The 14,882-nt window shown below is 52.0% G+C and overlaps 1 protein-coding gene across 2 annotated transcripts in view; it reads left to right on the top strand.

Annotated features, from left to right (window-relative positions):
• The window catches only part of ARAP1 (ArfGAP with RhoGAP domain, ankyrin repeat and PH domain 1), a 64,212-nt gene extending 49,617 nt beyond the window's left edge, over positions 1-14,595 (top strand). Inside the window, exons 16-34 of one of the 2 annotated variants that reach the window (XM_006885552.1) lie at positions 657-792; positions 1,059-1,161; positions 2,194-2,389; positions 2,622-2,673; positions 2,772-2,935; positions 3,096-3,308; positions 3,663-3,768; positions 4,187-4,334; positions 4,422-4,508; positions 4,583-4,651; positions 4,924-5,041; positions 6,511-6,624; positions 6,859-7,004; positions 7,477-7,509; positions 11,178-11,260; positions 12,037-12,087; positions 12,435-12,498; positions 14,148-14,297; positions 14,578-14,595. In XM_006885552.1, the coding sequence (XP_006885614.1) occupies positions 657-792; positions 1,059-1,161; positions 2,194-2,389; positions 2,622-2,673; positions 2,772-2,935; positions 3,096-3,308; positions 3,663-3,768; positions 4,187-4,334; positions 4,422-4,508; positions 4,583-4,651; positions 4,924-5,041; positions 6,511-6,624; positions 6,859-7,004; positions 7,477-7,509; positions 11,178-11,260; positions 12,037-12,087; positions 12,435-12,498; positions 14,148-14,297; positions 14,578-14,595 (2,051 nt within the window). The remainder of the gene's footprint in view (positions 1-656; positions 793-1,058; positions 1,162-2,193; positions 2,390-2,621; positions 2,674-2,771; positions 2,936-3,095; positions 3,309-3,662; positions 3,769-4,186; positions 4,335-4,421; positions 4,509-4,582; positions 4,652-4,923; positions 5,042-6,510; positions 6,625-6,858; positions 7,005-7,476; positions 7,510-11,177; positions 11,261-12,036; positions 12,088-12,434; positions 12,499-14,147; positions 14,298-14,577) is intronic. The other variant, XM_006885553.1, reaches the window with a different exon arrangement.
• Positions 14,596-14,882: the final 287 nt, after the last annotated feature.

Here is a 14,882-nt window from a genome sequence, read left to right as displayed (position 1 = left end):
TCCTGGTCAGGTTGCCATTTCTGTTTCTCTCATGCGGTCTTGTCAGTCTACTCAGGCATGATAAAGGAGGACAGGGTATAGAGGCACGAGCGCTGCTGCCAAGGGTGAGAGCAGCAGTTAAGCCAGCTAGAAGATGGGGCATGGGAGGCTTCCTGTGGCATTTGGGCTACTCATCCTTGAAGGATATGTAGAAAACAGACAAAAGGCTGTGGGTGGAGAGAACAAAGTCAGCAAAACAGAGCAGGGTGTGCCCCAGGAGTGGTCAGCCTTGGCTGCAGAGGTGGCAGGGCAGACCCATGAAGGGCCTTGAACACCAGGCTGAGAGGCATAGACTTTGTCCTGTGGACAGAGGGAGGCTGTGGAAAGGTTTTAAATAGAGTAATAATGGAGTTTTACTTTAGCTAGGTCACTTTTGGTTCTCAGAAGAAGTGAGGCTGGAGTCTGAGAGACCAGTGAGGCCACTGTGAAGGCCCAGGGGATTGGATGATGTATGGGCTGAGTTATGGAAGGAGGTGGAGTAAGGCTGATGGACATCGTAACAGTGTGTCTACATTGGAGTGAAGGAATGTGGGGGACTAGGGAAGATGCAGAGGTGGTCTTCAGGCCAAGGTGCAGGCTAGGCTTCAGCATGGCTCTGTTGTTCAACCTCTCCTCAGAGTTCAGCCGACGCTGGTGTGTCCTTAGCGACGGGGTCCTGAGCTACTACGAGAATGAGCGGGCAGTGACACCCAATGGGGAGATTCGAGCCAGCGAGATCGTGTGCCTGGCAGTGCCCCCGCCGGATACTCATGGGTGAGCACCCCCAGGCAGAATCACACATATCTGTTGCTGAAAGGTCTGAAGCCTTGCTGGGGAGCTGGAAACAGCCAGAGGAGCAGGCCATCCCAGGTCACACAGGAAGCAAGGGCAGAACCAGCCCCAGCCCAGAGCTTTCCCCCCATCTCTTAGGCAACCAGGAGAAAGGCGGGCAGAGAGGGAAGTGTGGAGGTGGCAGAGAGATGGGATGGAGTCAGCTGGGGCAAGAAGAGTGGACCTGAGTCCTAGTCTTGTTTCTACAGCTTTGAGCACACCTTTGAGGTATACACAGAGGGAGAGCGGCTATATCTGTTCGGGCTGGAGAGTGCGACACTGGCTTGTGAGTGGGTCAAGTGCATTGCCAAGGTGGGTCTGGCTTAGTAGACCGATGTGGGGGAACCTGGAAGGGTATAGGTTGAGGCCTCATGATGGACAATGGGAAAAGCAGAGCCTGTTCCCCAAATCCCTCATCTGCTAGAGCAGGGACTGCATGGAGGGCAGCAGAGATGGTTTGAGATTCTCTAGCCCAGGGCCTGGCATAATCTGCAGCCCTCTCAAGTAAGCGAAAGGTCAGGAGGCCACTCTCAGCCCTGGGAAGCTGTCACTCTTAAGCCTTATGTGTCGTTATGTGCCATCAAGTCAGATCCAACCCATAGCAGACTCTTCAGTAGGTTTTCAGAGGCAGTAATTGTCCAGGAGGAGATTGCTCATCTTTCTCTTGTGGAGCAGCTAGTAGTTTCAAACCACACAGCTCCTCACCACTAGGCTACCAGACCTCCCTACACCCTATGGGTCTCAGTGATGTTGGGTAATGACTGAGAGCCAGGGCTGTCTTAGAATGGATGATGCTGCCTCCAGAGGCGAGCTCCTTGCCTCTGAAGTGTGCCATCGCCAGCTGGAGGGAGGAGATCTGCCCTGGGGATTCAAGCCAGGAGTTCTGAGAGCCTGTGACTCTGGTTTGTTGTTCAGCCTCTGAGATTCCATCTTCAGAGGCCTGGGACCTCAGGTGAACCAGTCCTGGTCCCAGATCCTCAATAACCCACAGATTGGTGAGACAGACAGATGAAGTCCAGGCAGCATCAGCTTTTTGTTCGATGCCATGTTCGATGCCACAAGAGAGGGGAAGAGCATTTTGCGATTGTAGTGGCCTAGAGCAGTCATTCCTGGGGCAACGTTCCAGAGGAGAGCACATCTGAGGGATATAGAGGAAGGAGTAGAGTGTGCACCAGGTGGGAGTAGACAGGGTCCACTGTGCTGGGTTCTGACCTGGGAAGAGAACAGGGGGCTGCAGGTGGGACAGGGGCCACTCACACATAAGCGCAGGAGTGAAGATGCCCTGGGTAGGCAGTGGTGTTATCTGATGCATTATCCTCTGCCCTTTCCCAACCCTCTTCCCAGGCGTTTGTGCCTCCGCTGGCTGAGGAACTCCTGACCCGGGACTTTGACCGGCTTGGGCGTCTTCCCTACAAAGCTGGCCTGAGCCTACAGCGGACACAGGAGGGCTGGTTCTCCCTCATTGGCTCTGAGCTCCATGCCATCTTCCCAGAGAGGCCTCGTGAGGAGCCACTGCAGCTACGGAAACTGCAGGAGCTTTGTGCGTGGACCCACCCCAACCTCCAGAGCACCCCTTTTCTGGGTTTCCAGACCCCAGCCCCTCCCTGGAGCCAGCCTGTCCTCTCATGCTCTCCCCTGCCTTTTGGGTACACCTCACTGCTCCCTTAGATTGGTGAATGGGTCCTAGGGGTACGTGTGCCCAGAGTCCTCAGGAGGGACTAGGTTGAGACCCTGAACAAGGCTAGGCCTTACTGTGATTGGCTCCTCCACAGCCATCCAAGGGGACAACGAGAACCAGGTGCTGGTGCTGGTGGAGCGAAGGAGGTGAGCCATGGCCTTCCTTAGGGGCTCTGAGGAGGGGCAGGCAGCCTGACAAACCTGGTCAAGGAAAAGCCCTGTGGCAACTTATGTTCCTGGCTCAGGACACTCTACATCCAAGGGGAACGGCGCCTGGACTTCACTGGCTGGCTAATGGCCATCCAAAAAGCAGCAGCCAGCTCGGGGGATACGCTTTCAGAGCAGCAACTTGGGGACTCGGACATCCCAGTGATCGTGTACCGCTGTGTGGACTACATCACACAATGTGGTGAGCCCTGCCCCCTGCAATAGTCTGCTGTTCCCAGGGAGACCTTCTGCCCCAGAGGTTGTGCTTCCAGGTTCCCTGAATCTCTCTAAAAGCAGCAGTGTGGCCCCACCCCAGGAAGCAATGCTGTAGGCTCCATATCTTTGACCCTGCCCCTCCCCAGGCCTGACCTCAGAGGGCATCTACCGCAAATGTGGGCAGACTTCGAAAACCCAGAGACTCCTGGAGAGCCTGCGGCAGGATGCACGCTCTGTGCACCTTAAGGAGGGCGAGCAGCACGTGGACGATGTCTCCTCAGCTCTCAAGCGCTTCCTGCGGGACCTTCCGGATGGACTCTTTACTCGTGCTCAGCGCCTCGCCTGGCTAGAGGCTTCAGGTGGGCCCCATAGCCCATGCCCACCTGACCCAGCCAGTACTGCCAGCTTGTCCATGCAGACTTCAGGATTCCTTAGCCCCTCCTCCTCCTCATGCTCTCGGACTGGGCACTCCCTAACTGATAGGCTTTAGCCATGCCCGCACTATGCTCCTCATTCCACTGCCACTCCACACAGAGCCAATGTCCCCAGATAGAGAAGCTTTGTCTTTGCTGAATCTCTGGCCTGATGTGACTTGGAGGATGGGCAATGGGGGCTGTCACAGAACAGCAGCAGATTGGCTAGAGGAGTAGGGACAGAGGAGGTGGTTATGGTTACAATGAGGTTCCTGACCTGATCTCTCTCCCCTGACCCAGAGATCGAGGATGATGAGGAGAAGGTCTCTAGGTACCAAGACCTTCTGGCACGGCTGCCCGCAGTCAACCGCGCTACCGTGAAAGCCCTTATCAGCCACCTGTACTGGTGAGGAGCTTTACCATTGTGAGGTTCTGAGGGGATGGATAGAGCTGTATCTTATACACCTAACCTGGTAGGCTGCCCTCCCTCCCCAGTTAGGCTTTAGGGCTATGTGTTGACTTACGGCCTACCCTGATCTTGAACTCTTTATCTCACAGCTTAATTCTTACAGAATAGCAAAGTCGAGGAGGTTTCAGCTTTAGGCGATACTTCTTGCCTTATCTCCCTACTTTCTTGTCCTACTCCTTACCAGTATTCAAGCCACAACCAGAAAAACTGCACTATTGCCCCAATTAGTGATCTCCTTGAGTAGGACATTCCCTGGCCTCACTTGAGTGGCCTGTCTTACACCTATCAGGAATGGGGAAACTGAGTGGGAAATGCTTCACCAGACTCCTCACAGCCTACCTCCTACCCTGTCCAGTGTCCAGTGCTTTTCAGACACGAACCAGATGAACACACACAACCTGGCTATTGTGTTCGGGCCCACGCTCTTCCAGACAGATGGGCAGGATTACAAGGCCGGCCGAGTGGTAGAAGATCTCATCGGCCACTATGTGGTGGTGTTCAATGTGCGCCCTGGCCAGTGGCAGGGAAGGGTAGGGTTGACGTTCCAGGATGTCAGATACCATCCATCTCTGTCACTATCCTATACCCAGGTAGACGAAGAGGAGCTGAGGAAGCAGCGGGAGGAGGTAACTGCCATTGTGAAGATGCGTGTAGCTGGTACTGCCAGTGGTACCCAGGTAAATGACAAGGTCTCGGGTGGAGTGCTTGAGCACCACCCCCAAGGCCACCAGCTAAGCCTTTGTCCCCACAGCATGCTGGTGACTTCATCTGCACTGTGTACCTTGAGGAGAAGGCGGCAGAGACAGAGCAACATATCAAGGTGGGGACCAGGGAGCTAGAAACCAAGGGTCCAGAAGAGGTGGGCTGAGGTAGACACACGTGCAGATGACCAGGGTAACTAGGTTTCCATCTCAAGGAGAATCTTGGATTTGGGGCTTTTTCATTCCCTTCCTCCCCTCCCAACTGATCAGGGCCACTCAGAAACTCTCCAGGACTCCAGAGGACCCTAAGTAGGGTAGGCTCAGCCAGCCCTCAGGTCACATGTCAGTACGACAGAGCTGGGGGTAATCACCCCTTCCTCGGTCCTTGCAGATTCCAGCATCCATGACAGCGGAGGAACTCACCATGGACATCCTGGACCGCAGAAACGTGGGGATCAGGGAGAAGGATTATTGGACCTGTTTTGAGGTCAATGAACGGGAAGAGGCAGGTGGGTGATGATAAGGGTTGGTGCAGAACAGATTGTGATCTGTCCTCTTCCTGTTCCGCAGTCATGGTGACAAGTGAGGCTTGGTGACTGCTCCCTTGCTAACAAAGGCTGTGAGCTCAGTGACAAAGATGATGGTGTGCTGGCGGGCTTTGAGACTTACAACTGAAATGTGGCTGAGGGGGGGAAACAGTAAAGGAAGTAGATGGTATTGGCTACAAAGATATTTCTTGGGTGACAATAAGAGTGATATTGCTAAATTTGGTAATGGAGTTGTGAGTGACACCAGTGTGGGTGATTAACAAGCTAGTGAGTGGTACTGAGCATGCAAGAGGGATAGGATGGTGGTAAATGGTGAGTGTGGCTACCTCTGATGATGTGTGAACTACCATGGTGGTGAAGGTCAAGGTCTGATTGTAAATGTATTTTATGGTGGAGGGTGTTTAACCTAAACATTCAGTGCCAGACACTGAGATGAGCTCAAATGAGCCGCCTCTCACAGGGGTGAGATAGCATACTACCCTCATTCTTATCAAGATGGAGTCAGCTCTTAGCTGACCTTCTGGTGGGCTTTCAGAGGCTGTAAATTTTATAAGAGGAGATTGGCCATTTTTCTCCCACAGAGCAGCCAGGGGATTAAAAACACCCACCTTTGGGTTGGCCATGCAGCTCTTTACCCGCTAGGCCACCACGGCTCTCTGTGATATGAGATAGAAATGTTAATACAGATAAGTCTAATAAATGTACTATTACAGCTGTATTAGCTGCTATGTCATGGAGTTGGAGTTGCTGACTTCAGATCTCCAACCTGGGATGTGAAGGAAAAATTGGGCTTATTGAATGAAGAATGAGACTCAGTGCTCACAGGCAGTGGGATCAGCATCGTTAGAAGCCATGGTGGTTGTGAGCACAGGTTTCAGGGAGCTTGAACTAAAGGTAGAGAGGGAGCTGGATAGAGGGGCAGAGACTAGCCACACAAGACCTAACCACAATGTGGGATTGTGGAAGGATCATAATGGGAGTTATTGGGATTTTGCAAAGATCTCTGCTTGTTGCTGGGTGGAAGGAGGTGGGAATGATTGGGATGAGAATGCTTTCATCCAAGGGAAGACCATAACCTGGGCCAAAGTGGTGGCAGTGAAGATGGACAGAGCAGAGATTACTGATGCAGAGGGTGAGAGGGAAGAGGGTTTCTTTCCAGCCTGAGCAGCATGCCGGCTGAGGGTGCCATTTACTCTGATGGGACCACACAGGGGAAGATCATGGTCTTGACTTTAGACATGCTGAGTATGAGCACCCGTGCTCACAGCCTAGGTGTGTAAAGCCTAAAGCTCATGCATGGGGCGTGGTGGTCATGATGTTGGTGTGCCCTGGTGCTAATGGTTGGTAGGGGTAGCTGGTGACAGTGGATGTGTAGGATCTGTGTGCTGGTCCTCTTGGTGGTGGTGACAGTGGGTCTGACCTCTCCACAGAGCGCCCACTGCACTTTGCGGAGAAAGTCCTGCCAATTCTGCATGGTCTGGGCACAGACAGCTACCTGGTGGTGAAGAAGCACCAGTCCATGGAGGCCATGATGTTGTATTTGGGTAGGTAGTGTCTGCAGGGCCTGAGCAAGCTGGGTGGGTTCCTCCATCCAGAGCCAGGGTGAGATTGGTTGTGCCATGTAAAAGCAGCTAAGGTAGAAGGTACCCAGTGGGCAGATCTCTAAGGAGGAGGCTGGGGCAGGAGGGACAGTTTCCTCATTCTGTGACCCTGCCCAGGGTTTCTGCGTCTGTGGATAGGAGTTGGTGCAGCCATTTCACTCCAGTCCCCTTCCTTAGCCAGCCGTGTAGGTGACACCAAGCATGGCATGATGAAGTTCCGTGAGGACCGCAGTCTTCTGGGGCTGGGCTTGCCCTCTGGTGGCTTCCACGATCGCTACTTCATTCTCAACAGCAGTTGTCTGCGGCTTTACAAGGAGGTCCGGGTGAGTGAGTCCCCATGGGGTCTGTCCTGGGCTGAGCTACACCCTTTCATATGCTCACCTACCCACACATATGCATCGTCCTCGGTCTGCAAGGGGATCTCTGAGAAACCTCTGGAATCTCAGGGCCCCTCTTGCTGTGGCCCTGGGTAGCTCGACGCTGCACCAAGTCCTGGCACCTGGATGCCAGCACAGTACACACATTAACTGTCGCTTGGGCCTAGAACTGGTCACAGTACCCACAAGAACATGTTACATGGTGACAGCTCTGAGTTGTGGCCTGGTATATTCTGTCACCACCTGACTCACACTTCATACTCTGTCTACATGCCAATGTCCCCCCAAACAGACTCCATTATGGCACCCCCACACCCTATTTTGACACCATATAGGCCACTTTCACCATTCACCATTGCACATATGCCTGGCTTTGGGCCTGGAACTCCTTCTGTAACCCTAATCCTCTATCAAACAGAGCCAGAGGCCACGGAGCGGGGCCCCTGAGACTGTGAGTAGCTGTGGGTTGATTGCCAGCTGCCTTACACCACCTGGGGGTCAAGTGAGCTGGGTGGGAGCCAAGAGGACATAGCCAGAGCTCTGACCATCTCCAGGCATGGTTTCCTGTCCCTTTTAAATTGGTCCATGTCTTAGGTACCCGCTTGTTATCCTCACCCCAGACCCAGCATCCTGCCTTCAGGATAGGGTCTACCATCAGTATGATGCTGTAAAATTTTCCACAGGACTCAGCAGTGAAGACTCCCAGACTTAGACTAGAGATCTGCTCCTCATTTTCTTTCACCCCTGGTGCTGCTCTTTTCAACCTTAGAAACCTGGGGTTTTACAGTGTTGCCGTTACTACCCTGCTCCTAAATTGCCAGAGATCACAGAGCCCTGTGGATGGATACTCCCACCATTGGTTGGAGTCCTTTTTGCAGCAGGTCTGACTGCTCAGCCCCTGTTTGCATACCGCAGAGGAGGAGAACCAACCACCTCTCACTCGTGGCTCCCTATCCCTAAAGAGATACTTCTGCCTAGGAATAGGTCCCAGCTTTGTCTCAGGGGCCTGTAGAGACCATGATCTCAAGTCAAGTGATATAGACTGAACTCCGTGGCTGCCCTGCCTGTGTTTGCAGCTCCTTCAGCTTTCATCTCCTGAGGACTTCTGGCCGCGCCTGACTTCCATGGATGGAGCAGGGCAGACCAAGGACACAACCCTCTCTTTTGCACATTATACTTTGTTGACAAAGCTTTGCCTCCTGTATAATCTTATGAGGAATACTTCCTCTTCTTGTTTGTCCTTCTGTGATCACAGCTTCATTTCTAGGCCTGGGAGCCTTGCTCACTCCTGCAGTCAGTCCATCTTTGGTTCTGGGGTGTTATCCCTCCAGCCTTTCCCTCCAGGGTGTTGTCCCACATATCAGGGCAAGATGACCACTGTGGGTAGAGGAGAGGAAGGATGCCTGAAGCACCTGGAAAAGCAGCTGCTAACTCTTAGCTTGGAGGGGAGAGGAGTGTAGAACTAGAAAAATGATACAAATCCAGGGCTCTCAAGTCAGGCTGGGTGTCAGCCCTTCAGTGCTCCTCACCACAGCCCTGTGGGGAAGAATGTTGCCTCTTCTTTAACAGGTGAAAAAACAAGCTTCAGGTGACTCACCAGAGGCCATTACTGGGTAGTAAGCCAAGATTTGTACTCATGTTTTTTAGATTACCACTAAACCCTAACTTTATATCCTTAGAAGTAGAGGAACTTAGGGACCAAGGGAGGTAGCTGTTAACCTAGGGTAAACGAGCCTTTCCACACCCCATAGACAGTACCTCTTGCTTAACAGAAGGCATTAGTGATTCTGATATTTCATGGCTTAGGAGCACCATGGCTTAGGGAGCACTGGTGGCCTACTGGCAAGGAATTGCATTACCAACCTGAAGGCATATGATTCAAACCCACTAACTGCTCTGTAGGAGAAAGATGGACATTCTCCTCTCGTGTGATTTACAGCCTCTGAAAACCCCTTGGAGAATCAGCTATGAGTCAGCTCTGACTCGACAGGACTAGTAACAATACCATTGGCACCAGCACAGGACATTTCAACTTGAGACCTTCACAGGCAGTTCAGGCTTTGTGGCCATCCTGAAGGTTTCCCTTAAAGACCCTAAGGCACCTAGGAAAGGTATATTCAAAAAAAATCTCAGTTCAAGTACAGGTCCTTAAACATCAAAATGTAAAGTTTATTCTTTGCCAGTGACTTCAGAGATGCTGGAAACACAAACTGTTTGATTAGCAATGAAGCTCTTGAAGACGTACATTCCACATTGCACACTGCTCACCCCCAGGACCCTCCCTCACCCTCATCTCCATCCTGCCCTCCTTACACATGCTGCTGGAGCCTGAGGAAGCACAGGGCTGGGCTGTTTACACGGATTCTTCTTAGCCAGTCTGATTTGAATTCTTTCCTTCCCGCAATTCCCTCAGTGCCTTGACTACAGCCTGCATTCCTTTCACACCCACCGCCTTTTCTCTCACTTTGGAATCACTTTACTCCTTGATTCTTGTTCTTGTCCTTCTGCACCCACACCCTGACTTCTCCCAAGCCTGCAGCTGGTTTTGCATCCCCTCAGCCTGCTTCATTATGAACCTGTAGCCCAGTTTCTCATGCTGGGACTACAGCATTGGGTTTTCTAGGTCCGCAGCCTAATCCCTTCTTAGTCTCTGTCTCCATTGTCCCATCCCTGCTCCCTGGTTTCTTGCCGTCACCAGTCTAACCTCAGTGTCCTCAGACTACTTCTGCCTTGATTGCATGCAGGTTTCTTTTTTGTTGCATTCTCTCCATTCCTTGTTTCTCCCACATGTGCAGCCTGATTTCTGTTCCCTGGGTGGCACAGCTGTTTAAGCACTGAGTTGCTGATTGCAAGGTCGGCATTTCAGAAACCCCTTGGAACAGTTCTACTCTGTGCACGTGGGGCGACCCTGAGTCAGAGCCACTCAACAGCAACTAGCACCAATAGGGTGTGAAAACATAGTGCAAAGTCCCTAGTAAGTTCCTCCCGGCCATGTAATTATACTCCTTGCGACAGCACTGAAGTCTCCACCGATACCTAGGCAACCCTGTTTTGGCATCACAGGAAGTCCCTCAATTCCCGGAAATCTTTTTACTTCTGGCCATCCCTTTGTCCCCTCTCCTGCTTAATTCCTGCCAAGGAGCCATGCCTGGTGGTGGTTGGGAGTAATGGTGGGTAACAAGGTGAGGGTGGCTCAGTCTTGGACCTCCAGTTTTGGTTGTAAGTGAGTTTTCCTCTCCTGCTGTTCACCTTGGCACCCTGTTGGCTCCAGAGGTACCTGATGGACAGAAGGCTTAAAACAGATGGCTCCAGGAGCAGGAGAAAGGCTCATTAGCTTGACCTCCCGCCATCCTCTTCCTTGAGATTCATTGTTCCCAACGCCCTGCCTGTGAGCCAGCCTGTTCTTCCCAAGTCCAGACCCATATGCAGAGGCTGGGGCCAGAAGCCAGTACTTTGGTGATCTGGTGCCCTCCCCAGTACATTGGTCTTTTGCTTCCTGATCTAGGCCATTGGGAAGTTCTTCCTTTGGTCTACTCAGTAGCCGTTTGTTTAGCTTCAGCTTGAGGCATTATGGAACCAAATTGCTGGTAACTGCTGACCCCACCATAAGCCTTAATGTTCACACAGTCAACCCTGAAGCCCCGTGGGGTGGAGAGGAGTAAGGAAATAATAATCTAATATAGGCTTGAGCAGCTACATGAGGTGCTCAGATCATACATGCTCATTCCAGTTGGGTGCCTGAGGATTATGTGCAGCAGTTTTCTCTCCACAAATGATCTGATTCAGACCGATGGGACAAGTCAGCTCCAGTTTGCAGGGATGTTGAGAGAGGCTGGGATTTGCTGCTTGAATAGCTGCCTCGAGGACTGAGGGTTGACTGTCTGATGCAGCTCCTGGGAGGGGTGGCACTCCAGGAAGAGATTTGAGTGTGAAGGGCTGGTTGGGCTGGATTGTGAACAGGGGCAGGTATGCCAAGAAGGCTTCCTGGAGGAGATGTCCTGTGCTGGATGCAATGTGGGGCTTAGAGTGGGAGGAGGAAGGTGCTAGCCTAGGGAGGACAGTCCAGTGCCCACCTTGACTGCCCTGTGCTCTCTCTCCCTTTGCCCTTCCACAACCCAGAGTCATCGGCCTGAGAAAGAATGGCCAGTCAAGAGCCTTAAAGTCTACCTTGGGGTGAAAAAGAAACTGCGGCCGCCCACTTGGTAAGCTGGACCAGGCAGCTGGGCCTGCAAGAGTATGGAATCTGCCGAGGCACAGCTGGGAGGCTTGAGCCTGACAGTGGACTCTGAAAGTCATGCACTCTGGTGCATTGGCAATTTCCAAGGTGTAGTCTCCAGGCCACCAACATCAGAATCCCCTGGAGAACACATCAGAACTACACATTCTTAAGCCCTATACAAGACCTACTGACTCATAATTCTGAGGATGGGACCCAGAAATCTATTTTAACACATTCCCCAGGCAACATTGGTGTTTGCGAACCGCTAGTGTGGATTCAGATCTTGTCACTGACTACCTTGGGACCTTTCGGGTTTTTTAAAATTTTTTTATTTTGTGCCATGACTCGGATCCTGGGACCTTTCTTGTGCCTCAGTTTCACATCTTCAGAAAGGGGGAAATAATGGTATATCTGTTCCAAAGTGTAGGCTTTTAAAAGTCCAGTTGTCCATAACCACTGTTAACCCTGTTAATTGCAGTGAGCCATTTTGGCTTCTGAGGCTCTCCTCTTATCAGCTGACTTGTGCTCACTCTCTGGGACTAATGCAGACCTAGCTTGGGGGTGGGGTGGGAAGTGGGGATGGGGCCAAGTGCCTGGAACTGGTGGGAACTGTGAGGGAGAAGCAGAGGTTGTGGCACGTTGTGCTGGTGAAGAGACCCTGCGCTCTGCCACTTGTCCACCTGCCGGGCTCTACCATGGGAAACCTGCGTTTTGAGGTCTCAGCAGCTGTCAGGTGATCCCTTACCCCTTCTTCTACAGCTGGGGCCTCACAGTGGTGCATGAAACGGAGAAACATGAGAAGCAGCAGTGGTGAGTGAGGGCTTTACCCCCGGACCTGGGCTGAGGGGAGGTAGTAGCAACTCCCTCTATTTTTTCCTCTTGTTGTGTACCGTCAAATCAGATCCAGCTGGCACTGGAGGAGATTGCCCCTCTTTCTCCAGCAGAGCATCTGGTGGATTTTAACTGCATGCCTTTGGGAGTGCAGCATGGTTTCTTGCCATTAAGCCACCAGAGCTCTCCAGTGACTCCCTTTTGAATGGGTCGCCTGTCAACTGCCCAGATATCTTGCTGTCCCAAGACCCTAGCTCGAAGGGATGGGCAGGGATCCTTCCTCTGCCTGATCCCTGGCAGTATCCAGACTTGTGCCCTGCCCACAGGTACCTGTGCTGTGATACGCAGATGGAGCTCAGAGAGTGGTTTGCCACCTTCCTCTTCGTGCAGGTACCAGATTTAGAATGTGGGGTAGGCCCTGGGTAGACTTCCATTATGGGTAGTGGGTGTGGTTGTTTCTTCTCTATTTGTGCTTTTTTTTTATTTTTCATTTTTTTTTTATTAGTGTTTTCTATGGCCTCAAGGAGATTGCTCAAACTCAATGCTATCGAGCTGGACCCCACTCCTAACTGACCCTCCCGTGGGTTTTTGGAGGTGGTAGATCACATGGGAGACAATTGTCCATCTTTGTCCCATCTCAGCCATTGGTGGATTTGAATCACCTGAGAGACGATGCCTCTGGACTAGCAGTGCAACTCCCCATGGACTAGGCCACTACAGCTCCCTCGAGGAGATTGAGTTGTTTGGGTTTTTTTTAGTTGGCTTTTAACTCACTTGTTTGTTCACTCAGTAAGTAAGCCTTCCTTTGCTGGTAGCTGCTCCAATCCAGCTTTGACCCAGACATATGAAGGATAAGAGGCCACAGACCAAGACCCTGCCCTCAGGATACTTCCTATGTGGAAAGGAGCATAGGCCCAGAAGTAGTCTGCAGTGGCCCAGTGTCATCAGTGCTCTGATGACAGAGAAGCCTAGCATGTTTGACCTGGTAGTGCAGTGGGTAGACGACTTTACTAACAAAGAGGTTAGAACAACTTATAAGTAGAGAGGACAGTTTAAGCAAACCCTGAACACCTGAAAGAAGATGTTCAATGGAGTGTGAATTAAGAAGCAAGAAGGGCAGAGAGTCAGAAGGAAACTCTTGAAGAGCCTTGAAGGCCAATGCCAGTGTGAACTTGACCCAGCAGGCAGAGAAGATCCTGGTGGTGTTTTAAGCAGAGAGAGTCAGATGCAGGCTTGATCCTGAGAGGGCTCCGTCTTGATAAGTCACTGCAGGTGGAATAGATTAGGGGTGGAGCTTGGAGGTGAGGCCTTTGGTGAGGCAGCTGTGTAGTGACCGAGGACATGGCAAGGCAGGGTAGTGGAGACATGGGAGCCAGAGGGCCTGGGTTAGGTTAAAACAGACATGGTGAAGATTTGTTTTTTATTTTATTTTATTAATTTTTGTACGTGTACCATCAAAGCAGATCTGACTGGTACAGGAGAAGATTGTCCCTCCTCTAGCAGAGCATCTGGTGCATTCAAACCGCACATCTCTGGGATTGCAGTGCAGCTTCTTCTCACTAGGCCACCAGAGCTCCCTTATGTTGAAGATTTTTAAATGAGAACCTATAGTTGTTTCAGGAAATGGGAAAGAATACCACCTGGGCCCCAGCTTTCTTTACTGCCCCTAAGTTCTTTTTCCACAAGCTTCTTGGTAGTCAAGATCTAAAGGGAAACAAATTGGGTCCTGCAGTTCCAGGCCCCTGATAAAATGAAGTGCAGCCTCACTCCTCAGGGAAAAGTGGTTTCTCGACATACGTTCTTGGAAGGGTTTGTGTGGTGGATGCTGTGATGGGAGTTGTTGAGTAACGTAGCTGGGCTGTGTTTGCCAAGGATACAGTCATGCTCTCCTAACAGCTGCTTCTCATATTGTTGGAGATCAAAGTTGAGGGTGTCACCTCAGATCACAACTGAGGAATTTCTGGGAAGGGTGGGTGGATTCGATGCTGAATGGCTGGGTGAGCTGAAGCTGAGCCCTCTTCTTCTCCCCTGCTGTCTAGCACGATGGCCTAGTGTGGCCCTCGGAGCCTTCACGTGTGTCTCGGGCGGTGCCTGAGGTCCGGCTAGGCAGTGTTTCACTGATCCCGCTGCGTGGCAGTGAGAATGAGATGCGCCGAAGCGTGGCTGCCTTTGCCTCGGACCCCTTGTCTGTGAGTCAGTGGCCATCCCTAAGGGCAGAGGTGTGGGTGGCACCTGGCACCTCGTGACACACCTGTTTCTTCTGAGTCCCCTCCAACCACCTCCTTATACCCTTAGGTGAAGAACAGTAGGCCCTATGGTTCACAAGGTTCCTAGGAGCCCCATATACCTGAGCTGACTTGAGTACTCCCTTGCAGGGGCTAGAGAATGGCTGCAGAATTTTCCAGAAGGCTCTGGCCCAAGCACCTTCATGAAGTACCGAAGTAATCTGGGTTCTCTATCTTTCCACAGCTTCTCCGAAATGTCTGAGCATAGGAGCTGAACACCCCTGCGATGGGTTCGGCCACAGCGAGTCGGTCTTCCTGCCCTGACAGCCCCTGTGCCCCATGTGCCTGGTGTGAGCCAGCAGGGGGCGCATGAGGAAGCCAGTTCCCAACATCCCAGCCCTGACTGCAGCATAAGGTGCCCTGGCTGTGGGGCCAACAGCCTGCCTTACCTGCTCTGTACAGGAGCTTGACACTCCTAGCCTGACCTAGCCACCCTTGGCACCACCTGGAGTTTGCGGGTTTGGAGAAATGGATATATATCAGGAATTC

The sequence above is a fragment of the Elephantulus edwardii genome, unplaced genomic scaffold (assembly GCF_000299155.1).
Source record: "Elephantulus edwardii isolate Elephantulus edwardi_28Jun2011 unplaced genomic scaffold, EleEdw1.0 scaffold00044, whole genome shotgun sequence".
NCBI lineage: Eukaryota > Metazoa > Chordata > Mammalia > Macroscelidea > Macroscelididae > Elephantulus > Elephantulus edwardii.
This window is presented reverse-complemented; position numbering and strand designations above follow the sequence as displayed.